We start from the raw sequence: 23883 nt of genomic DNA, 5'->3' as shown, positions 1-23883 counted from the left end.
GCGCCCAGCCTGACTCAGACCAGCGGCCATAAGGAACCGCAGGTCGCAACACATGGCGGTCAAGCTAAGTTCAGTGAGGGCATCCACGTCTTCGGTGTTGTATTCGCTTCCGGAAAGAGTGAGGCCTCAGCAAGTGTGGGCGGTGGGCATATGGTGTAGATTCGCATGCATTAACCACAACAAGAAAAGGTTAAGGAAGATGCGTGAGTAGCATACCAGTATTGGTTTGAGAAAACAACTCTTTAGTTATTTTGGGGTGTTCCCTGGGTGTGTGCATATCCAGCAACAGCTTATTGATCACTAACGTGCCAGCAGCCGGTATGAGCGGGGATCTCACAATACACAGCACCAACAGGCTGTCTTGACAATCACAGTCAGCAGGGCTGGGTAGATGAGCGGAATGAGAGTTGACCATCAGCTGAACAACCATTACCAAAGGCATCCCAGGTCGGGCGGATGGGAAAACAAACCGAGTATTCGACTTCCGAATCGGCCAGTGCGATCAGCAATGTTCATGGCCACGTGCGGCTCTCTCGTTCTTTTCCTCTTGACGCTTCCCGAAGGTAAAATTATTTAAGCATAGTTTGTGAATGGTGTTACCTAGCGCATGGGAAAATGTCGGAGAAATGGGAGCAAAAATCTTTACTAAGCTTGAAGCAGGGCAAAGAAGATATAATTATGATCCACAGAGTGTTTCATAAGTTTAGGGTTGACATATTACAGTTGAATACGTTGGTGTGCTGTTATCATTTGTTGCTAAACAAAGAAAGAGAGAGAGTGAGTGTGTGTGAGAGAGAAAGAGTGAGTCTGAGAGTGTGTGTGTGTAAGAGAGAAATAGATAGAAATAGAGATAGAGGAGAAAGAGAGTGAGAGAGAGAGAGAGAGAGAGAGAGAGACGTTGTTATCGCTTTTCACCGGGTGTTGGTTAACTTATAAAATATATTCTGCGCTAAGATAGATGACATTTATGTGAATTAGAAAGAAGAGTTATTGCATTACACATTTAAAAGCGCGTCTAGTGGGTAGCGCACTTATCTAAGAATAAATTATTTTAAATATAATAATAGTAATAATCTGTATTGATCCGTACCTATCAAAACATATCAACCGTTTTCCTTAAAATTCTGAGAAAGTGCCCGAATGTTTGATAAGACAAAAATATCTCTTACCAAAAGGAGAAATCACAAACAACCCATCAAAATATCGTCCTATTACTTGTTTACAAACTGTATATAAAATTGTAACACCATGTATCTCGCAACTACTCAGCACTCACTTAGATTACCATAATATACTTACAGAAGCGCAGATTCTTCAATTCTAAATCAAGTCCGGCCAAAAAGCAGAAATCTTTCACGCTGTTATACTGAGTGCCATAAAGCACTTGATTCTGCCCCACACGTGGTTAATAGAAGCTCTTAAAATATCTAAGCTACACCCAATACCTGTGAAATTCCCACAGTAACTGGTGAAGTATTGGGACACTATAATCTATTAATATCCGTAAAAGAACAACCGCCGTTTGCAAAATCACATGGAGCCGTTCCTGGTCGACTCTCTAAGCCCACTATTGTTTTGTACGGCTTTAAACCCGCTCTCTCGTTTACAGAATCGGGAGAAAATAGAGTATAAAATCAGAAATAAGCAACCGAATTATACATTGCCACCGGCTTCTACAAATTGGCGATTTAAAATTCACGCTTCTTCATCGTAAAGCAAACAATTAAGTCAAATATTAGAATTATTTGCTCATCAGGCTTGTTGAGGTAGGTATCTAGTACGTCTCTTCTTCTTTCTTCTCTTTCTCCATCTCCTCCTCCTCCTCCTCCTTTCCTCATCGCTGGTCTGCGAGTACTCCGTTAGTGCAGTGAGAATGGTCCAGGGACTGGGTTGCGTTCTGTGTGAGAGATGTGGGAATTCTATGAGAATTCCAGCCTCCAGGATAATCCCATCTACACCAGGTGCACCGAACCTCGACTCCTCGGGGAATGTGGTCAGGAACTGGAACTCCAGCTCGATTTCCTTCGGCTCACACGGGAGACTGAGGAAGTGATAGATAGGAGCTACAGGGAAGCCGTCACCCTCGGCTGCAGTGGGCGGGTTACTGGATGGTTGTCAGAAGGAGGAATGGAAATGGGTGGCCAGTACAGAGAACTCCCGTGCCGTTTCCCTCAGTAATGAGTATACTGTTATAGATACTGTTGAGCAGGACGAACTACCAGAGGGGAGCCGCAGCGCCGGGTCTCTGGTGCTCAGGGTCGGAAGAGAGGAGAGGTGAAGAGCACTGCAATATTGAGAGGAGAGTCCATGGATGGAGAAATAGTGGCGAGATTCTGTAGACGCGATGGAAACACCCGAATGGTGTCTTGCCTCCCAGATACCAGGGTCAGGGATATCTCGGGTCAGGTTCACGGCCTTCTGAAGGGGAAGGCGAACAGCTCGAAGTCTTGGCCCAAATTGGCAGCAATGACATAGGCAGGTTAATTGAGGAGGTCCTGAAGAGAGATGTCAGGGAGCGTGGTAGAAAGCTGAAAAGCAAGACAACAGGGTGATGGACACTAGTTTGCTCCAGAGCCTCTCGCCAGTGATGGTAAGAATAGGAGAATTTGGCAGATAAATACGTGGCCCAGGAACTGGCGCAGGGGCCAGGGGACCAAATATCTGGATGATTGAGATTTCTGCTGGGGAAGGTACGACTTATACACATGGGACGGGTTACACCTGATCCCGAAGGAGACCAATATCTGTGCGGTCAAGTCTGCTAGAGGTCCTCTGGAGAGTTCAAACGAAATTGGCAGGGGGGTAGGAACCAGAATGATAGGGCTGAGGGTGGGGTAGTTGGTTAAGCAAATAGGAGCAGTGTGTAGTGAGACCGCTAGCAAGAATAGCCTGATGATGGGGCAACATCGTAGTCAAGGGGATGAGTTGAAACGTAAAAGGGGGACAAAGTGGAAAAGAGTGACGAATACAGGACTGCAGGTGTGAATTCTGACTTCACCGTCTACAACGATAGGTGGATGAACTTGTAGCACAGTTGTGGACTGGCAGGTCTGATATCTGATACAAGTCGAGGGACCGAGCAGTTTCCCTCCCACGCATTCGCGGGCCGGGTATCCAAGGCGGGACGCTGACACGGTGGGAGAACGTATGAACCGGCCGTCCCAGAGAACCCCGACGGGGTTGAGCGTACCCAAGCTCCCCAACCTGGGGGACACGGCTCCGAAGCGTGCCGTGGACTGATATCTGCTACCGGTGTGGCGAGACTGGCCATTTGGCCCGGTACTGCACCACGCCACAGCCCAGCGCAGCCACCGGGAAACGTCGAGCGGGCGGCGCCGCCTGAGACCTCCAGCAGAACCCCTCCGGTGCCGCCTCTCCGGGTGGACCGTTTGGCTGAAGAGCAAGGCTTGTCCACGGACTGCGTGGTGGAGGGCAGCAGATGCCTCGGAAACGGACCGGCCATCCGCGCCAGGGTGCTTAAAGACGGTGGTCCGGCTGGCGACCGTGCGCTGATGAGAGGGAAGAGGTGACTGCGCATCGTAGTGGGAAAAAACACAGTGGATCACGCGGTGTGGCTGGCCGACATCCGCGAGTCCTGCATCATTGTCCTGGACCTGCTGTCCCGCCGGGGGCCCGTGTGGCTGTACCGGGGACAACACTCTACCCCGGCGCCGAAGGGCGGCTCCAGGACGCATACCAGGCGGTGCACCAATAACTACCACCGGTCTCACAGCGGCCCGCCACAGTGCAGCACAGCCCGCAGCGGCGGAACGCAACACAGCGGACCCAGGGGCAAGGGACAGTGGCGGCAATTCAGTTTGCATCCGGCGGTGGTCTTATAGTTAGACAGCGACTGCACTCCATTCGAAGTTTGAAGAGATTTGGTATGTCAACAAAAAACACTGAGAAACGTCTATAGATGCACCGTGGAGAGCATTCTGACAGGCTGATCACTGTCTGGTATGGGGGGGGGGGCGAAGGGAGGGGGCTACTGCACAGGACCGAAAGAATCTGCAGATGGTTGTAAATCTAGTCAGCTCCATCTTGTGCAAGCCTACAAAGTACCCAGGACATCTTCAGGGAGCAGTGTTTCAGAAAGGCAGCGTCCATTATTAAGGACCCCCAGCACCCAGGGCGTGCCATTTTCTCACTGTTACCATCAGGTCGGAGGTACAGAAGCTTGAAGGCACACACTCAGCGATTCAGGAACAGCTTCTTCCCCTCTGCCATCCGATTCCTAAATGGTCATTGAACCCGTGAACACTACCTCCTTTTTTAATATATATCATGTTTGTTTTTGACGATTTTTATTCTATTCAATACACGTACATTGCAATTGATTTACTTATTTATTTGTTGTTGTTAATATTATTATTTCTTCCTCTATATTATGAAATAGCAATGAACTGCTGCTGCTAAGTTAACAAATTTCACGACACATGCCGGTGATAATAAACCTCATTCTGATCCTGGTCTAAATTTACTCAACTGTCAGATGAAACTTCCAAAGATTTTTTTTTTCATTATTGAAAAGAAAATTCAGCACTCCACGCGAGCATATGCATTCTGTTAAGAAGCACACACTACTAAGATTGAATGAAGTATAACCCAGAAACAATGAGGAAATGATCAGTACAACAGGAAAAGAAAATGACCAGGGGAAGAGTGTGACCCTCCTTGGTAGACATCCCCCAATCTGGGCAGACTGTTTCCCTCGGCGTTCAAGGAAGAGTTCAAGGAGTTGAAGACTTCTGCCCAGAATCGGGCTCCTTGTGCCGACACAGGACCACGTGGCTAACTTGAAAAGTATCAAAAACAGAATAAAAGACCAATAAACTGAAGACTATTAATGCAGAAAATGCCGAGAAAACAACCAGAAACAAACATTTCAGTTTCCTCCAGCAGTTTAACTGAATTTCATCACTTGCATAGGCACAATCACCTGGAAAAAGTCTTATTTACCACAATCTCCCTTTAAAATGCAAACTCATAAAAATCCCCTACCTCATTACAAATACAAGCCTGGTCCAGTTTTTGTCACAATGGCAGGGCATTGAGAGCAAGGGTGGACCCAAATGCATGACACAACTTGTGAGGTTACTTAGATTTAGTTTATTGTTCGATACCAAGGGAGGAAGGCACGAGCAGGAAATAGCGAACTGGACAAGGACTCAGGACTACGACTAGGCTGGAACAAGGGTCTGGGCTTGGACTCAGAATCGGCTCCCAGAACTGGAGGAGACATGAAGAGGCTAGGGTATGGACTCCGAGCCCGAGACTGGGCAAGGACCCAGTACCTGGGTCTTGCGTCGGGCTCGGACCCCAGAACCAGGCAAGGACATGACATGGGCTAGGGAGAGGAGGAACATGGAAAACAGAGCCTCGGTCTCGGGAGAGCAGGTACATGGAACCGTGGACACATACACAGAACACAGAGTCGGGACACCTCCTTGGGTACAAGACATAGGGCCGGTATTCACACACCGAACAGAGAGTCGGGACCCCACCTTGGGTACAAGACATAGGGCCGGGACTCATGACCCCCCGCGGGGCAACAGCAAGACGGCCTGACTTATCCCACGGAGGCGAGGACGAGACAAGACAAGACCAAAGCACACCAGACAGTACCTATCTAGCCCTGGCGATGGAACTAGACCGAAGTGCAGGCGGGAGCTGCAGACGAGGGCTAGAGGCGAAAGGGGCAGAGAAGGGATTCAGACAAGGGAGTAGGACAGGAATCACAGACCGCCAGGGCCAGGACTTGACTTGGTGCTTGCATGCCGCGAGGATCAGGACTGGACTTGGTGCTTGAATGCCGCCAGGATCAGGACTTGACTTGGTGCTTGAATGCCGCCAGGGCCAGGACTTGACTTGGTGCTTCAATGCCGCCAGGGTCAGGACTTGACTTGGTGCTTCAATGCCGCCAGGGACAGGCCTTGACTTGGTGCTTGAATGCCGCCAGGGCCAGGACTTGGCTTGGCGCTTGAATGCCGCCGGGACAAGGACTTGGCTTGGTGCTTGAATGCCGCCGGGACCAGGACTTGGCTTGGTGCTTGAATGCCGCCGGGACCAGGACTTGGCTTGGTGCTTGAACGCCGCCAGAGCCAGGACTTGGTTTGGAACTTGAACGCCGCCGGATCCAGGACTTGGCTTGGAACTTGAACGCCGCCGGAGCCAGGACTTGGCTTGGAACTTGAATGCTGCCGGAGCCAGGACTTGGCTTGGAACTCGAATGCCGCCGGAGCCAGGACTTGGTTTGGAACTTGAATGCCGCCGGAGCCAGGACTTGGCTTGGAACTTGAATGCCGTCGGAGCCAGGACTTGGCTTGGAACTTGAATGCTGCCAGAGCCAGGACTTGGCTTGGAGCCTCCGAGTAGTGGCGAGCTCTCTACTCGGCTCGGGAACAGTAGACAGCGGTTCTTGATTCCCTCCGTCAGGTTAACTGACGGTCCCACCTCGGTTAGGAAACTTTGCAGGCTCGCTTTGGCGAGGTAACTGGACAGGGTTGCTCCGGTGAGAAGAGGCGAATTACCGGCACTCGCTTCGGCAGAGAGTAGGCTTGCTCCGGCCAGATGACATCAGCATACCGTACCTTGGATGACTTTGCTGACGCTCCCGCGCCGAACGGCTGAAAGCCGGAGACTATAAACTACCGGTTCAGCCGAGTGTTAATTGCCTCTAATCACCAAAGTCGAGGGGCACGGGAAAACAGGGAATCAACGGTCCGGATCGTAACATAAACAAGGTAAATTTAAAGGGACCCCGATCCGGACAATGACAATTTTCGAGTCTGGGTCCCGCAAATTGTATTCCGACAGATCCGTTATTGCAGACAGGACAATCCAGGATACCCGCCCAGACATAATAACACAGGATAAACAAACAAAGACCACTTACTGAATACATACAGCCATTCCAAACGCACAGAACATATGGAAACCGATATTCATGTAAATGTCCCTAAATCCACAATCCTAAACATCACTAGAATAGTCCGTAAGCTCCAAGCAATTGGGAAATGAGTGTGCGTGTTTATGCCCATAGCCCACGTTTTACCAGCTTGAGCTCAGAAAAGTTAGAGGTACTAAGTAGTGAGGGGGGTGGAGGGGACTAACTGGAAATATAAGGATGGATTTAAAGGGAAAGAGAGAATAAGAAAATTTAAGAAAGACAACAGAACCAACGGAGTAGAAAGCTCAAGAAGGGATCGTACAGTATGGCCAAGTGAAATAGGAACTGATACGGGAGGTGAGGGGAGTAATGAATTAAAAGTATTGTATATGAATGCACGAAGTACAAGAAATAAAGTGGATGAGTTTGAGGCACAGTTGGAAATTGGCAAGTGTGATGTTGTGGGAATAACAGAGACATGGCTTCAAGTGGACAGGGCCTGGGAAATGAATATTCAAGGATATACGTCCTATCGAAAGGACAGACTGATGGGCAGAGGGGGTGGGGTTGCTCTGTTGGTGAGGAACGATACTCAGTCCCTTGTGAGGGGGGGATATAGAATCAGGAGACGTAGAGTCAGTATGGAAAGAACTGAGAAATTCTAAGGGTAGAAAGACCCTAACGGGAGTTATCTACAGGCCCCCAAACAGTAGTCTGGATGTAGGGTGTAAGTTGAATCAAGAATTAAAATTGGCATGTCGCAAAGATAATGCTACAGTTATTACGGGGGACTTCAACATGCAGGTAGACTGGAGGAATCAGGTTGGTACAGGACCCCAAGAAAGGGAGTTTGTGGAGCCCCTCTGAGATGGATTCTTCGAGAAGCTTGTATTGGAGCCTACCAGAGAGAAGGCAATTCTAGATTTAGTGTTGTGCAATGAACCGGATTTGATCAGGGACCTCGAGGTAAAGGAGCCAATAGGAGGTAGTGACCATAATATGATAAGTTTTAATCTACAAATTGAGAGGGAGAAGGGAAAATCGGAAGTGTTAGTATTACAGCTGAACAAATGGAACTATGGAGCTATGAGGGAAGAGCTGGCCAAAGTTCAATGGAACAATACCCTAGCAGGGATGACAGTGGAACAGCAATGGCAAGTGTTTCTGGGAATAATGCGGAAGGTGCAGGATCAGTTCATTCTAAAGAGGAACAAAGATCCTAAAGGGAGTAAGGGGAGGCCATGGCTGGCAAGGGAAATAAAGGACAGTATAAAAATGAAAGCGAATAAGTATAACATAGCAAAGATGTGTGGGAAGCCGGAGGATTAGGAAACTTTTAAATAGCAACAGAAGATAACTAAAAAGGCAATACGCAGAGAAAAAATGAGGTACGAAGGTAAACTAGCCAGGAATGTAAAGGAGGATAGTAAAAGCTTCTTTAGGTATGTGAAAATGAAAAAAAAAGTTAAGACCAAAATTGGGCCCTTGAAGACAGAAACGGATGAACTTATTATGGGGAACAAGGAAATGGCAGACGAGTTGAACAGGTACTTTGGATCTGTCTTCACTAGGGAAGGCAGAAATAATCACCCAGATATAATAGTGACCAAAGGACCTAAGGGAATGGATGAATTGAAGGAAATTTATATTAGGCAGGAAACGGTGTTGGATAGACTTTTGGGTCTGAAGGCTGATAAGTCCCCGGGACCTGATGGTCTGTATCCCAGGGTACTTAAGGAGGTGGCTTTAGAAACCGTGGACGCATTGGTAATCATTTTCCAATGTTCGATGGATTCAGGATTAGTTCCTGTAGATTGGAGGGTGGCTAATGTTGTCCCACTTTTCAAGAAAGGCGGGAGACAGAAAACAGACAATTATAGACTGGTTAGTCTGACGTCAGTGGTGAGAAAGATGCTGGAGTCAATTATAAAAGATGAAATTACGACACATTTGGATAGCAATAACAGGATCAGTCTGAGTCAGCATGGATTTACGAAGGGGAAATAGTGCTTGACTAATCTTCTGGAATTTTTTGAGTATGTAACTATGAAAATGGACAAGGGAGAGCCAGTGGATGTTGTGTACCTGGACTTCCAGAAAGCCTTCGATTAAGCCCCACATAGGAGATTAATGGGCAAAATTAGGGCACTTGGTATTGGGGAAAGAGTATTGACATGGATTGAAAATTGACTGGCTGAGAGGAAACAAAGAGTAGTGATTAACGGGTCCCTTTCGGAATGGCAGGCGGTGACCAGTGGGGTACCGCAGGGTTCGATGCTGGGACCGCAGCTGTTTTGTAAATGATTTAGTTGAAGGGATTAAAAGTAACATTAGCAAATTTGCAGATGACACAAAGCTAAGTGGCAGTGTGAAATGTGAGGAGGACGTTATGAGAATGCAGGGTGAACTGGACAGCCTGGGTGAGTGGGCGGATGCATGGCAGTTGCAGTTTAATGTGGATAAATGTGAGGTTATCCGCTTTGGTGGTAAGAACAGGAAGGCAGATTATTATCTAAATAGAGTCAAGTTAGGAAAAGGGGAAGTACAACGAGATCTAGGTGGTCTTGTACATCAGTCACTGAAAGCAAACATGCAAGTACAGCAGGCAGTGAAGAAAGCTAATAGCATGCTGGCCTTCATAACAAGGGTAATTGAGTATACGAGCAAAGAGGTCCTCCTGCAGCTATACAAGGCCCTGGTGAGACCACACCTGGAGTATTGCGTGTAGTTTTGGTCTCCAAATTTGAGGAAGGACATTCTAGCTATTGAGGCAGTGCAGCGTAGGTTCACAAGGTTAATTCCCGGGATGGCGGGACTGTCATATGTTGAAAGATTGGAGCGATTGGGCTTGTATACACTGGAATTTAGAAGGATGAGAGGGGATCTGATGGAAACATATAAGATTATTAAGGGATTGGACAGGCTGGAGGGAGGACGCATGTTCCCGCTGATGGGTGAGTCCAGAACCAGAGGCCACAGTTTAAGAATAAGGGGTAGGCCATTTAGAACGGAGTTGAGGAAAAACGTTTTCACCCAGAGAGTGGTGTATCTATGGAATGCTCTGCCCCAGAAGGCTGTGGAGGCCAAGTCTCTGGATGCTTTCAAGAAAGAGATGGATAGAGCTCCTAAAGATAGCGGAATCAAAGGTTATGGAGATAAGGCAGGAACTGGATACTGATTGTGGATGATTCAACCATGATCACAGCGAATGGCGGTGCTGGCTCGAAGGGCCGAATGGCCTACTCCTGCACCTATGTCTATTGTCTATTGTCTGTCTATTGTCTATTGATATCAGTTTTGAATGTATATAATTATGGTGGCCGACTGTACATTAATGGGCCCACAAAGCTCACAACCAGTTATTTTCCACACTTGAAATGGTTTTGAATGAGCTTCTGGAGGAAATAATTACAGATCCTGTTTCTCATTTCCAGTTTCTACACAAATGACGATGACGATGCAGCAAAACGTTTCGACGGTAGTGGGAGCTTGTGCCGAGATCGATTGCGCCTTTCGCATTCCCGACTTTCCCAGCAGACTGCGGGCACAGTGGTTGACAACCAGATTTCGAAATACCCGACTTGAAGCCGTCTTTGAATATAATTTCAGTAGTCTCACTTTTTACCGTCGCAGCTCGATCGACCGAGCAGATTTCAGCGGCAAACCTGAAAAGGGAGACTGTTCTCTGCGAATAAATGATGCCAAGCAGAGAGACGAAGGTTCATATATATTCACGGTAGATATCTACACGACCTTTCCCATTACGACCCATCGACCCGGAAGCTCACAATCCTTTCTCACTGTTTGGGGTGAGTGGTCCTAGTTTGTTTTGTAAACTTTCTCCAATTGTGCTTTCATGTAGATGTGAAGTCACGTCGGCGAGGAGAGGACGCTGCTAGACTGGTGACTACACACGCCATCCATTTTCATTACTAACGTGCAGTTATATCCGAATGCTAGAGTTTTATTAAATTAACTGAACTTCATAATCTCATAATCTGGGTATAACGCCAATCTGTCATGGCCAGCATCGCGCTTCTCCGGGCAATTTACACACGAAAGGGCAAAAACGATGTTTTCCTTCACTGGTTAAGCACAGAACACGAGTGAATATAGAAACACGCCGTGTGTGTTTTCATCTGGGGGTTGTACGGGCCCCTGCTGACGTCTCCACCTCGGTCAACTACCGCCTTAATGCGGCAGCTCCCTCCCGAAACACAAAGACCACCAGGTGTTCGTTTGAAATACGTACCGATGTTTTCAGCGCCAGCGAGAGAACAGGTTCGTTGATTGAGAGTAGGGAGGCTGCGGGGAAGCAAGTAGGGTAAGGAATTCAGACGATTGCACTGGGGGACAGCGTAGATTAGATGGAGCGAATGGTCCTACTCTTGGCGTTATACTGTCATACAGCTCAGAAACGGGACCTTCGGCACCCCGCGTTCACGCTGATATTTCCGCTCATCTGCCGCGATTTTGCTTTCCCGCAGTAGGGCCATACCTCAAGCACCTCACTGAGCGAGGTGGAGACGTCAAGTGGGGCATAGTTTATCGTAAAATAGTTATTACTAGGCAGTTTTACGTAACGTCTTTCTCTGCATAGACCTGCCCCCCAGTCCTCTTTTAAAAATCTGTCTCTCTGTAACGCACGTGCCTTGATTTTTACACACTCTTACCATGGGATAGCATTTTCACCCTCTCCCCAACCCGGGCCTCTTCTCTAATTCCATCAGGTCACCGCTCCTTGGAAAACAAACCAGTTTGCCCAATCTCTGCCCATAACTCCAGCTCTCCAATCTAGTCAAAGGCCTGGTGAATCTCCGCTGCACTCTCCCCGGAGCACACACTACCTTCCTCTGGCGGGCCGACCATTACCATACGCAAAACTCCGTGCTGAAGGGAGACAGTGAAATAGCGAGGTGTCATGATTTCTACGTTTCTTTTACTTATATCTGTATTATTGAAATTTACACCCTTCTGAACGCGTTCTTCTGTTCTAGAAAAGCCCCGGATCTCGGTTGGTGAGGATCTGATCGCTGGACAAAGGGCGCGTTTGACCTGCTCCATTCCCGACAGCTGTTCCAGAGACAAACTGGAATTAAAATGGATAGTTTCAGATCACGTGGTTACGGCACAGGACAGCAAAGCGGAAGGGAAGGTTGTCAGTGAAGGTCCTGGCACTCGGGTGGTGACGTCGGCGCTCACGTTCACTCCCTCACTCGCTCATCACGGGGAATCTCTGGGATGCGCTGTTTTAGCGAAGGGCGTCCAAAGGGCCAAGGAAACTATTACCATGGACGTTAAAGGTAAGCATGTGTTCTCAAAGAGGAAACGGGACACGAGAAAATATATGAATGTTTGCTGCCTCCTCAGGTGTATCAATTCCTGGTGTGTCTGTCCAGTGTTGTCACGAAATTAATCGAAACACACGGCGCACTGCTGCCCTACACGGGCGGTCAAGTTACGAAACTGAGATTTCACTCAGTAACACTTTGCTGGTAGTTCTGTGAAATGCTGTTAGTATACAATTTTGATCCAGTTTTAATCAGTGGACCGAGGTTTGAACAGAACGGCTGAAAATAGCGGCAGAATAGGCGGCTCTGCTCATTAGCACAGTCGGGATCGGTTGCGCATTGTGGCCTCTCTTACACTGGAGGAACCAAGCGCCCATTCGCTTTGCGGGGAAATACCTGAGACTGCGGGAAGAATGCTGAGTTTCCCGTTACCCGCTACTTTAATTATCCCGGCAATACTGGAGACTGCGGGAAGAATGCTGAGTTTCCCGTTACCCGCTACTTTAACTATCTCTCCTACTCCCGCGTCCGTGACCTTCCGCACTGTCACAAAGAGACCCAATGCAATCCTAAGGAACGGAATGTTTGCGAATCTTGCAGTTAGCCGCCTTGATATTAATCTCCCCAGTTATAGATGACTCCTCGATCATGCTGTTTGTCTGATGAAAGGTTGTATTTGTCGGTCAGTCTCCCTCACCTTCCAACTGTATTTTCTGACCTATTGCGCATGACCCATCGGTCAGATTGATAAGATTATATTCTCTTTACAAATTAACGACACATTCCTCATTCAGTAGACTTAACCGACATTTAATGGTTAAATATTTGACACCATCATAGGAAAGTGTTCCACTGTTCGCTACCTCCCAGTACTACCTCCCCACTCCCTTTCAGTCACATGTCCGGAGCTGTTTCGCCTTCTTTCTCATATCCGATTGATCTCAGCCCCGCAAGATTAATTATTTTATTTTTATATTTATGCTGATTATCCTGTTATTTTTCTCTGATGTTTCCCATTTTTATATCGCATATTTATGTTCTTAACCTTATTCATCTCTCTGCCATGTCGATCTTTACCCATGTCCTCCCGTCTATTGAGGGACACGGATCCCACATTTCTCTGTGGCTGGGAATTACTCGGTTCCACCTCTCCCAGTGGATAAGTATCGTATCGCTCTGTCATGAATATCTTATCCTGTGTCATCTGTATGAATAAACCTCTTCCCGAGATCCAGCGGACGGAAATACCCGGCGGATGGAGACGTCACAATGTCACACACGTCATCGAGACGTTAATCCATCTGTGCCATCTGCCTCGTGCACTCAACCTCACGCGATAGTCAGACCATTGCAACATGAAGCCAAGAGCATCCCTGTGTTCCCCCTGTCTTTCTTCCTGAGACGGGAACAGTGCCCAATGTCCCCGGTGTTGTCACCACAAATACACCCATTGTCATGTGTTGGCTCGTATTTTCAAATCCTCTTGGAGTAAGGACCAACGCACATTTTGCTGCCTTTAATTTTTGTCTCACCTATTATCTTTGCTTCCAATGAACACTTATTTGCGAACATTTGGGCAAACTCTCCCAACCCAAGTCGATAACTTACATTTATCGAACTGAAGCTGCTCCTGCCATGTGCTTTCCGACTCATTCAACCTCTCTAAATGTACTGTACGTGAAATCATTTATTGTGACTTCTGACAGCTCCTGCCCCGTTTCCTATCTCGTGTCGCTGTCAGAAACACGGCAAAATCCGACAATCGCAACGAAACGGACAGACTATTATTTAAATGGGGAAAGAATTCAAAGTTCTGAGATGCAACGAGACTTGGGAGTCCTCGTACAGGATACCCTTAAAGTTAACCTCCAGGTTGAGTCAGTAGTGAAGAAGGCGAATGCAATATTGGCATTCATTTCTAGAGGAATAGAGTATAGGAGCAGGGATGTGATGTTGAGGCTCTATAAGGCGCTGGTGAGACCTCACTTGGAGTACTGTGGGCAGTTTTGGTCTCCTTATTTAAGAAAGGATGTGCTGACGTTGGAGAGGGTAGAGAGAAGATTCACTAGAATGATTCCGGGAATGAGAGGGTTAACATATGAGTCCGCTCTTGGACTGTATTCCTTGGAGTTTAGAAGAATGAGGGGAGACCTCATAGAAACATTTCGAATGTTAAAAGGCATGGACAGAGCGGATGTGGCAAAGTTGTTTCCCATGATGGGGGAGTCTAGTACGAGAGGGCATGAGTTAAGGATTGAAGGGCGCCCTTTCAGGACAGAAATACGAAGAAATTTTTTTAATCAGAGGGTGTTGAATCTATGGAATTTGTTGCCACGGGCAGCAGTGGAGGCCAAGTCATTGGGTGTATTTAAGGCAGAGATTTATAGGTATCTGAGTAGCCAGGGCATCAAAGGTTATGGTGAGAAGGCGGGGCAGTGGGACTAAATAGGAGAAAATGGATCAGCTCATGATAAAATGGCGGAGCAGACTCGATGGGCCGAATGGCCTACTTCTGCTCCTTTGTCTTATGGTCTTATGGTCTTATGGAAACGCCATGTTGATGGAGCAGGGGTAGGAGGCTTTTCTGACAACTGGATGTGAATTTCACTTGATTGTGCCCCGACACACTTCGAATTCACAATTGGTGTAAATACCCACAGTAAAATAATCCCTGTTGATTAGAGCGTACGGCGTTATTGATTAGAGTAACGCGGGAACGGAGGGCCCGGTGAGCTTCGGGAAAGGGCGGGAAACATTCCTTGTGAGACGCTTGAGGAACCAACGGTGTTCCTGAATTGTCAGAGTCCGGATTAACAAAGGAGCCAGAAAACCCAGTTACACCACGTCCGATTTATTATTATTATTTTTATTATTATGATTATTGTTGTTGTTGTTATTGGTGGTATTATTATTATTATTATTATATGCTACCAGTCACGTGGCAGAAGACTAACGCCATTGGACTGCTCAGTACAATTCCGATCGTTTCCTGTATTTCAGGGCAGACAGAATTCCTGCCCATTGTTGGTTTCACATACTGTAAGACGCCTCGTCATAGTTGTGGTTGGGTAAAAGTGATATAGCTTAAAGGTTTTCAGAAAGGAAACATTTTTAATGAATACTAAGTATGGAACACTGAATTTAAATCGATTTGATTTTCGAAGGAGAACATTTATTATTCTATGTTTTATTTCAGAACTTCCTCAGAAACCGACCGTCAATCGGTCAGTGGTCGCGCTGGAAGGCAGCTCCATCTCACTGTACTGCAGAAGCTGGGGGACAATTCCCGTCACTTTACTTTGGGTGAGAAATGGAGAGGATATCGGTGCATCTTCGACCGGAGAATTGAAGGTGCTTCTGCGTGATGTCACATCAGTAGACGAGGGGAAATATTGGTGTTTGGCTGTAAACGACGTGGGCGTCTCCAACAGCTCTACCAGCGTTTCCGTTCAGTGTGAGTGTGGGTGATATTCTACTCAGGCAGTCGCCTCCTCGCTCTCTGCGTCCAAGTTTGGCCCACTGGTTTGTTCGCTTCTTTAGCAGAGTAGGACACGGCACCGCACCCCATCGCAAGTGTCGGCTGGTTTCCAGGGTCAATAGAGTTCAAAGGTGAGCTGAGGGCAGTCTGCAAGTGTCGGCTGGTTTCCAGGACCTACATACCACACCCGCAGTTTACTCACCCTCGCTAAGCGCACGTCTTTGGAATGAGAAGCAAGCGGAGCACCGGCAGGAAACGCTCCCGGTCACGGGGAGGATGCATAATCTCTTTACAGACGATGGCAAACAAGAGAAAATCTGCAGATGCTGGAAATCCGAGCAACACACACAAAATGCTGGAGAAACTCAGCAGGCCAGGAAGCATCTACGGAAAGGATCCTGATGAAGGGCCTCGGCCCGAAACGTCGGCTGTACTCTTTTCCGCAAATGCTGCCTGGCCTGCTGAGTTCCTCCAGCATTTTTTTCTGGGTTACAGACGATGGAAAGCTTTTCCCTCGCCTCTACGCCCCCTTGTCACTTCTATTGACGTAGCCAGTTAAACATGAGTCCTGACGCTCAATCGATCCCGGTTCAGTCCTGAACCCCGCTACTGACTCTGGGGATTTGCCATATATTTCTATCGCTATGACCACCTAGATTTCCACTCATACCTAAATTTGCTACGAAATCCCCAAAATCTGATTGATTTTCCTGGCAACCTTAAATTTACTGGAATATCTCAGCGTGTATGTATGAAACGCAGGAACACAGGAGTTCTGAATTGTCTTACTACTAATTTCCCGCCAACTTCCTGTGACAAAAGTCACCTTATCTGAACAAATCACACGCAGCGGACGCTATTTAAAAACTTTTTGCACTGAGAACAGTGCGGTGCCTAATGGCCACTCAAGTGCTCACGTCTGACGCAGGTTAGAATGTGTTTTATAACACTCTCCCGTCGCAATGAAGTGGCTCAGTGTCCCAGATAAACGAAGGGAGCCCCGGGTATTTTCTCGATTTGTTCTTTAAGAGTTGTCCCATCTAAGCGGCTGCCCCGAATAACCGATCGCGCAATTAACCGAAACCGCTGTATATAATTATCGTTATATATTTGGTAATATTATATATAATTAACTAGTAATTGCCGTTTTGCAGTTTTTTTACATAATTCAGTAAAATCAATCTACATTTAGAGTGTGTTCCGCAGCGTGAATTTGTCACCAGTTGTAAGCATTCGTTTCTCGCTTGTCGTTCCATATCCAGACAGACCCAAAACTGAACTGGCGTGCACCAGCACTGGGACCGTGACGAACTGTGTTTGCAAGGTCAGAGCCAACCCTCCGGCAAACGCTTCATGGAGCATCGACGGGGAAGCCCTGGCGGAGCTCAGGTCGGAGGATGTGGTCGCGGTCTGGGAGACGGACGGGAACGTGATACGGAGCTCAGTGAATCTGACCCGTGCAGATAGAATGGGAAATGCGATTTCATGCTCTGCAGGGAATACCCACGGTTACCGCGCCTCTGAATACCCGCTCCGTTCCGAGGGTGCATATTATAACTATCAGTAATTTGAGGGAGTGAGAATTGTGAACCAGATTTTCTCCTATTTAGTCAAATTTACCCAAATCAAGTCAGTAGATGAAGCAAAGTCCATTTGGATTAAAGACTGACTGTCACACAGTAACACACATAAAATGCCGGAGGAAATCAGCAGGTCAGGCAGCGTCTGTGGAAAAGCGCACAGTTTCGTGCCGAGACCTTTCATCAGTCCTCCAGTGTTTTCTGCTCAGTTCCTGCTGAGCTCCTCCAGCATTTTGTGTGTGTTGCTTGGATTTCCAGCATCTGCAGATTTTCTCTTGTTTGTGATCACAGAGTAGCGCCCAGCAGAATTAGACCCGACGGCTTTTCATATCCATGTTGACTAACAAGTATTTACAATACTAATATCATTTTATCTGCTATTTGTCTTAGACTTCTATGCGCTTACAAATTAACGGCTCAACGAGATATTTCCTGTTTCCTTCACTAACTTCTCACTTACTGCATTTCACAATCCAACCACCCCCGGCTGAAGAAATACGTCAAATCTCCTCCGACTGTTTTACACCTCGCCTTAACCCCGTGCCCTGCAGCTTTCCATACCTTTGATATGAGGATAAATCTGCGCTCTCTGTCCATATACCCTGTGGTCAGAAAGGCACTGTGGTCAGTGGCAACGGGTGGTCAGAGCTCCTCCGGCCAATATTCTTGCCAGGAAGTTTGGTATTGAGTGAGCATAACCTCAGCCGATTCATCGTGAATTCCTGGTGCCCGACAGCATCGATGGGCACCTGACAGCTGACTTTCAAATGGCCACATGCTGTAAATGTATATAAACTATATTTTAAACATATCTAAGTCGAACGTTTAGGAATAGCTAATTTATTAATTATTGAAAGAAGACAATGCGAATGACGTTCGTGATTAAATCATATGTCAACTTTGACATGAAGTTAAAATTGACTGTGATTTCCAGACAGACATTGGCGGAGAGAGGATTGGATCCCAAAGAGAATTTTGTCTTGGACCTTCAGTTTACCGCGCAAAAGGCGGCTGAACGTGGGTTACGGATAAAGGTCTTTCTAGAGCCGTATGACGTGGGAACACGGTTTCGATCCATTAAGCTCGTTCTGGTCGTAATTCTCCACTCATCCGACATTAACCCAATTTTAAATTATCTCTACATGCTCATAACATCCCCTACCACAACCCATATTCCACCAGTTATGAACACTAGAGTCAATTTAGGGTGGAATGTGGAAGCTTTACAGAGGGAGCAAAATAGGTTTCCCAGCGTGCTGTCCGGGTGAGTGAGCATGTTTTATGAGAATAGACTGAGTGAATTGGGATTATCTTTTCACTTTGGACTGAAGGGACATGAGTGTTATGGTTCGGTCCATGAAGTCCGCGTTCTGGTTCACAGTCCAGTCCATCGTTCCTTATTCCAGGTTTTCTGGTTTTCCCTTATCGTGTTGTGTCCCTTAATTGAGGCACATGATTCTCATTTTGGGCTGGCTACATAAACAGCTCCTGGGTTCAACTTCAGGTGCTGGACTGTTCCCTCCCCTTCCCCTTACTTCTGAAGTCTCGCCTGCTACCTTCTCGTGTGTCCTCGCCTGTAACGCCGTCAGGTTCAACTGCCAGGGCAAGATCGGGACCTTGCTGTGTCTAGATAAGGAACTGTCTTTCGTTGTTTGGAACTGTGTCCTCACCTTCGCTAGGTAGGTCCGGCCGTTTGCCGCTACCTTGAGTTGAAACTGTCTCTGTGTCCACACCTTCGCTTGGTAGGCCCCACCGTTTTCCACTACGTTGTTTTGGGAACCGTCTCGTCGTTTTCAGCATTCTGTGTATGACACCCGGCCCTACGACCTGTTCCCAAGGAGGAGTCCCGGCTCTGTGTTCCATGTTCCTGGCTCTCAAGACCAAGGATCTGCGTTCTGTGTTCCTGTTCTCCCTCGACCAAGGCTCTGCGTTCCTGTTCTCCTTCGACCAAGCCAAGGCTTCGTGTTCTCGTCCTGTCCATGTGCCTCGCTCAGGCCAAGAATACCTCGCTCTGCCCGGTACTGGGTTCCCTCGTCCTGTCTAGGAGTCTCACGTCCAGTCCTGTTGCCACTCCTTGTACCGTAGCCACGTTTTGTCCTCGCCTAGATCCGGGGACCGAGCCCGAGTCAAGACCCAGGTTCCGGGCCGCTGTCCAGTCTCTGGCTCGGAGTCTTTGTACAGGTTCCAAGTTCCTATTTCCTCGACCACTTCCCGGTTTCCTAGTCTAGTCCTAGCCCAGGCCCTGTACAATATCCTAACCTCGTCCAGGGCCTGTGTCTTGTCCAGCGTCGTTTCTTCCTCACTTTCCTTGCTTACTTGACACGCCTAGTCCTGTTCCTAGTACTTCAGTGTGTGTGTGTGTCTTACATTTGGGTTCGCTCCCAGCGGCCCGTCCCCCATGAAAATGAGAGGAGACTCGATATTTTTTTTCACTGTTGACTGAAGAGACATGAGAGGCGACTGGATAGTTTATTTTTTTCACTTTGGACTGAAGAGACATGAGAGGCGACTGGATAGTTTATTTTTTCACTTTGGACGGAAGGGACATGAGATGAGACTCGATAGATGTTTAGCAAATGTTAAGTGACATGGATTGCCACATAGTTTTCCCCTACGGGCGCAAATGGCTAATACGAGAGGATAATAATTTTAAGGAGATTAACGTATGGGGGGGTGGTAGGTAGATGTCAAAATGAAGTATTTACCACAGACAGTGATAGGTGCGCGGGACCTCTGCGAGGGTACTTGCAGACGCAGACGTATCGGCGACATTGAAGAAACTTGGGTAGGCAGATGGATGGTAGAAAATGGACTATAAGAGAGAAGTGTTACGTGTTAATAGAGTCGGCGAAGAAGACGGCACAACATCGGGGTCTGAAGGGATGAATTGTGGTGTAGTGTTCTGTTCGAGATATTAATTCGGGTTTGGGTGTAGAACCCGGTGGACACCCGCCGGTCACCGAGAGAAGGCAAAAATCTACCTACAGTACTGGAGGTCAGAATGAACCTAGATTTCTGGATTAATGTCGTAATAACTGAACTTGTTGCGCCAGTTTCTTCGCCTTTTCGAAGAACCAGCTGCTAACGTCAGTAGCTTTTGGCGCGTGATCATGGCCGTAACTTCTTTGAATCCTTTATGTGATTTGCAATGATGTTTGATAACTGCTCCTTTTTTGTGGCTAGTTTGCGCATAGTTTCATTTACGTACGGTGCAGTGAGAGGATTTTCATACACACCACGTTTTCCAGTGAGTAACATACCAGATAAAACCACGGAGCCTCTAATAGTCTCTTAAAACGTGCAATAGGGGTGGTCTTTGTGCTCACATTTCACAAGAGAGCTGCGGGAGGAATCGCAAATTACAATCATGTAGACATAACATGCGGTGAATTCTTTTTTAGGGGATGGGTCTGCATTCTGAAAGCACGTTATCAAAATATCAGTTCTGATGGCTCATTCCGTGCCCTTGTTCGCCATTTCAGGAACAGAATTCCGGACGATCTGCTTGACAGCAGGCGGGGTGGGAGCCGGCTTTGTCATTCTGATTGTCGTCCTGTGCACGATTGCAGTGTGCCGGTATGTATGATTTGTAACCCAGGGGAGGTAGTGCCCAATGCCAACCAGTTTCGGTAAATAATCCAAATTTCGTTCATTGCCACTCAAAGGAGAATCTGACCATCTGCCTTAAAGGAGCAATAAACTGGAATTTAGAAGGACAATTTCAGAGGCCGAATTAAGACAGCGTGGGATTGAACAATGAATTCTACATACGTTGTTCCACTTAATTCGATGTTTCCTTGTGTTTTCACTCCGAAAACTTCGAACATTTTTGTTTGTATTTTAAACGACCACGCTCTGTAAACATGCTCACCCGTTTTTAATTTGGGCAAACATTAAAGGCTGTACAATAAATAACCCTCACGTTTACTTTGTGCGCGACATGATAAGGCGGCTCCACTCGAACTATTCTGAACGAGAATGCCGGGGGATAAACCATAAGAGACACAGTTATTGAAATATTGCTCCTCGTCGCGGTGCCGCTGCAAATCATTTCTATGGTTTGCAACCAATTTGTAACCCGTCTCTGTTTGGTGCTTTAGGAAGCAACGACAGAAAGCTGCAGCTGTTTCCGAGTTTTCGATCGTCTACAGTACTGTGACGCCTTCAATAAATTTCATGGTAAGCAGCGTCAAACTGGAGTGACATTTTCATGTAACGTAGTTTGCTTTTATTCAGCCGGTTATACTTCACAGGCAAGAGAGTCGTTGCAAATAGTGTTGTGATACTTGGCGAGGCCGTGCTGATGGCTGTATTGGTGGGAATGAGGAGCCGATGGGCCGCTGGACACTGAAGGAATGGCAAATATCTTCTTTCACATTTCGATGCTCTTTTGCTTGGTCTTGCCTTGATATTTGCTAAAAACGCTTTCTCTTTTTCGTTGCCTTGATAAGAAGAATTGAATCAGCTACTAGGTTTAGTGTTTTAATATTACGCTGCTGCTCTGCAGCCGTTTGGGAAATTAGTAACCCACCATCAATCAGGGGGTCATAATCTATTGGTATAAAGTTTACACGGTGTTCTCGTTATATCGTGGGTTTCCCGTGAGTTCCATCCCCGACACCCACCCTAAATGTCAAAGGTCACAATGGAACGACTTGCAGCTCCGTGACAAAAATGTATCAACGTGGCTTGAGTGGACAGACTAAAGAGACGTTAAGGTGTCTGGATTTGGAGAGAAAGCAGAGGGGAATACGGCTGATCTGATGTGAAGAGTAAATGAGCGGTGGTTGGTGGGATAATCCAAAATTCAACGTAATTATCTTATTGTCTTCAGAAAATATAATGGAACTCCCATCAAAATATAATGGAACTCCCATCAAAATATAATGGAACTCCCATCCAGAATTGAAAAGATTTTCATCCGGATTTCGCTTGTGTCCATTCTTCACTTCCAAGCCAAATATAAGCTTTGTCTTTATGTGGAATACAAATATGTTCTCTTGCAGGGCGTCGCCCAGGAATCGTGTCGTGTTGGCGACCCGCAGCCGACTCAAAGAGACGAGATCGTCTATGCTGATATCAAGTTCCAGAAGTGAAATGTACAGCAACTGCTTTGGACTGAAGTTTCTCACCGGTGATAATGTAGCTCATGGAACATCAAACGGTAGAGCAAAGGAGCTCTTCGTTCACCGTGATCCGCCCAACTGACGAAGCTAATGACGCCTGATCCCTTCTGTCCTGTCATTGGTCGAAACCACCGTCTTCATTTGCATATCTATCGGCATTCCAAGCGTCTGTATCGTATTTACTCCGCTACAGAGCGTCCAGACACCCACCACTCTCCGTGTAGAAACACCCGACCCGTACATCTCCATTTTAGCATTAAAACCGTTTGCTTTCGCCTTAGACATTTCCGCCATGGGGAAAAGATGCCGGTTTTCAATCGATGCCTCTCGTAATTCTATAAAAGATTTACAGGTCTCTCCCTTAGTCTCCAAAACTGTAGAGGAAACAAACCAAGTTTGCACAACCTCTCTTTAAATCCCTTATCCTCTAATCCAGGTAGCATTCTGTTGAACCCGTTCGGCACCCACCCAGCGCCTCCACAACACATAATGGGGGAAGAAGAATTCTGCACTGTGCTTCAATTGCGGCTGAACCAGCGATTTATCGAGCTGTCTTCCTTACTGCCCAAACTACCTTTTATGGAGATATGGTTCCATTGTCCCTCTGTGCAGCGACGCTGTTAATCGCAAATTCATTAACTGTGTCCCTCCCCTTTACTCCAGACCTCCCAATGCACAACACCTCACACTTGCCCGAATTAACTTCCATTTGCCCATATCTACATCAGATAGACAGTGCTCTGTTATTCGGCAAAGCACTACGCTATCCATTAAGGCAACAATCTTTGCGTCATTACCAACATCACAAACACACTCTACCAAGTTTCAGCCAAGCCCCATGCAGTATGTATAGAGGTACCAACCCGGGTCCCTGAGGGACACCGCCAGGTAAAGTTTGAGTCAGAGTAAGATCTAACGACCACTACACTCTGTCTTCAATAGGAAAGGCAATTCTGTATCCAAACAGCCGAGTGACGCTGCTTCCTATAAGTTAGCAAAGATGATCCTGAAATCGCCGAGCACTAGAAGACCCGCGAGTTTTAAAATCTATGGTTTATACAGCGTTTAGTAACAAACAAGTTACTTGAAGCAAATTTATGGAGACAAGGTTTTGAATAAAAAATATTTATAGTATGCTCTACATCAAAGTGGGAACATAACCGCGCGGTAAGAGAGCCACTATCTTACAGCGCCTAAGATCCCTGTTGAATTCTGCTGTCTGGTGGTGTTTGTGTGTCGAGTTCCAAAATTCCCCATGTGAACGGAGGTGGAGTGGGATCCTCGGATATTCCACTTTCCTGCAAGATTCCCAATACGCGTCTCGACGGTTCAATAGAAATTAGGCCTTTATTTCCATTAGAAAGTAGAACATAGAACATAGAATAGTACAGCACAGTACAGGCTCTTCGGCCCACAATGTTGTGCTGACCCTCAAACCCTGCCTCCCATATAACCCCCCACCTTAAATTCCTCCATATACCTGTCTGGTAGTCTCTTAAATTTCACCAGTGCATCT

The 23883-nt window shown here is 47.0% G+C and overlaps 1 protein-coding gene across 1 annotated transcript; it reads left to right on the top strand.

Annotated features, from left to right (window-relative positions):
• Positions 1–386: 386 nt before the first annotated feature.
• Positions 387–23503, top strand: LOC140207743 (myelin-associated glycoprotein-like). Its single transcript, XM_072276301.1, has 8 exons — positions 387–563; positions 10327–10701; positions 11890–12195; positions 15380–15637; positions 16924–17205; positions 20724–20817; positions 21342–21420; positions 22248–23503. Exons 1-8 carry the CDS (start codon positions 392–394, stop codon positions 22335–22337), a joined length of 1656 nt encoding a protein of 551 aa, XP_072132402.1. The 5' UTR covers positions 387–391; the 3' UTR covers positions 22338–23503.
• Positions 23504–23883: the final 380 nt, after the last annotated feature.

This window comes from Mobula birostris, chromosome 13, assembly GCF_030028105.1.
Source record: "Mobula birostris isolate sMobBir1 chromosome 13, sMobBir1.hap1, whole genome shotgun sequence".
NCBI classification, from domain to species: Eukaryota; Metazoa; Chordata; class Chondrichthyes; order Myliobatiformes; family Myliobatidae; genus Mobula; species Mobula birostris.
Note: the sequence above shows the minus strand (reverse complement) of the source record. Positions and strands in the feature narration are given on the sequence as shown.

Excerpts from the sequence above, each read along its gene's own strand:
- LOC140207743 (XM_072276301.1), top strand. The coding sequence starts at position 392 with ATGAGCGGAATGAGAGTTGACCATCAGCTGAACAACCATTACCAAAGG. Across the intron at positions 12,196-15,379 it reads TATTACCATGGACGTTAAAG|AACTTCCTCAGAAACCGACC; the intron begins GTAAGCATGTGT and ends GTTTTATTTCAG. Across the intron at positions 15,638-16,923 it reads TACCAGCGTTTCCGTTCAGT|ACAGACCCAAAACTGAACTG; the intron begins GTGAGTGTGGGT and ends TTCCATATCCAG.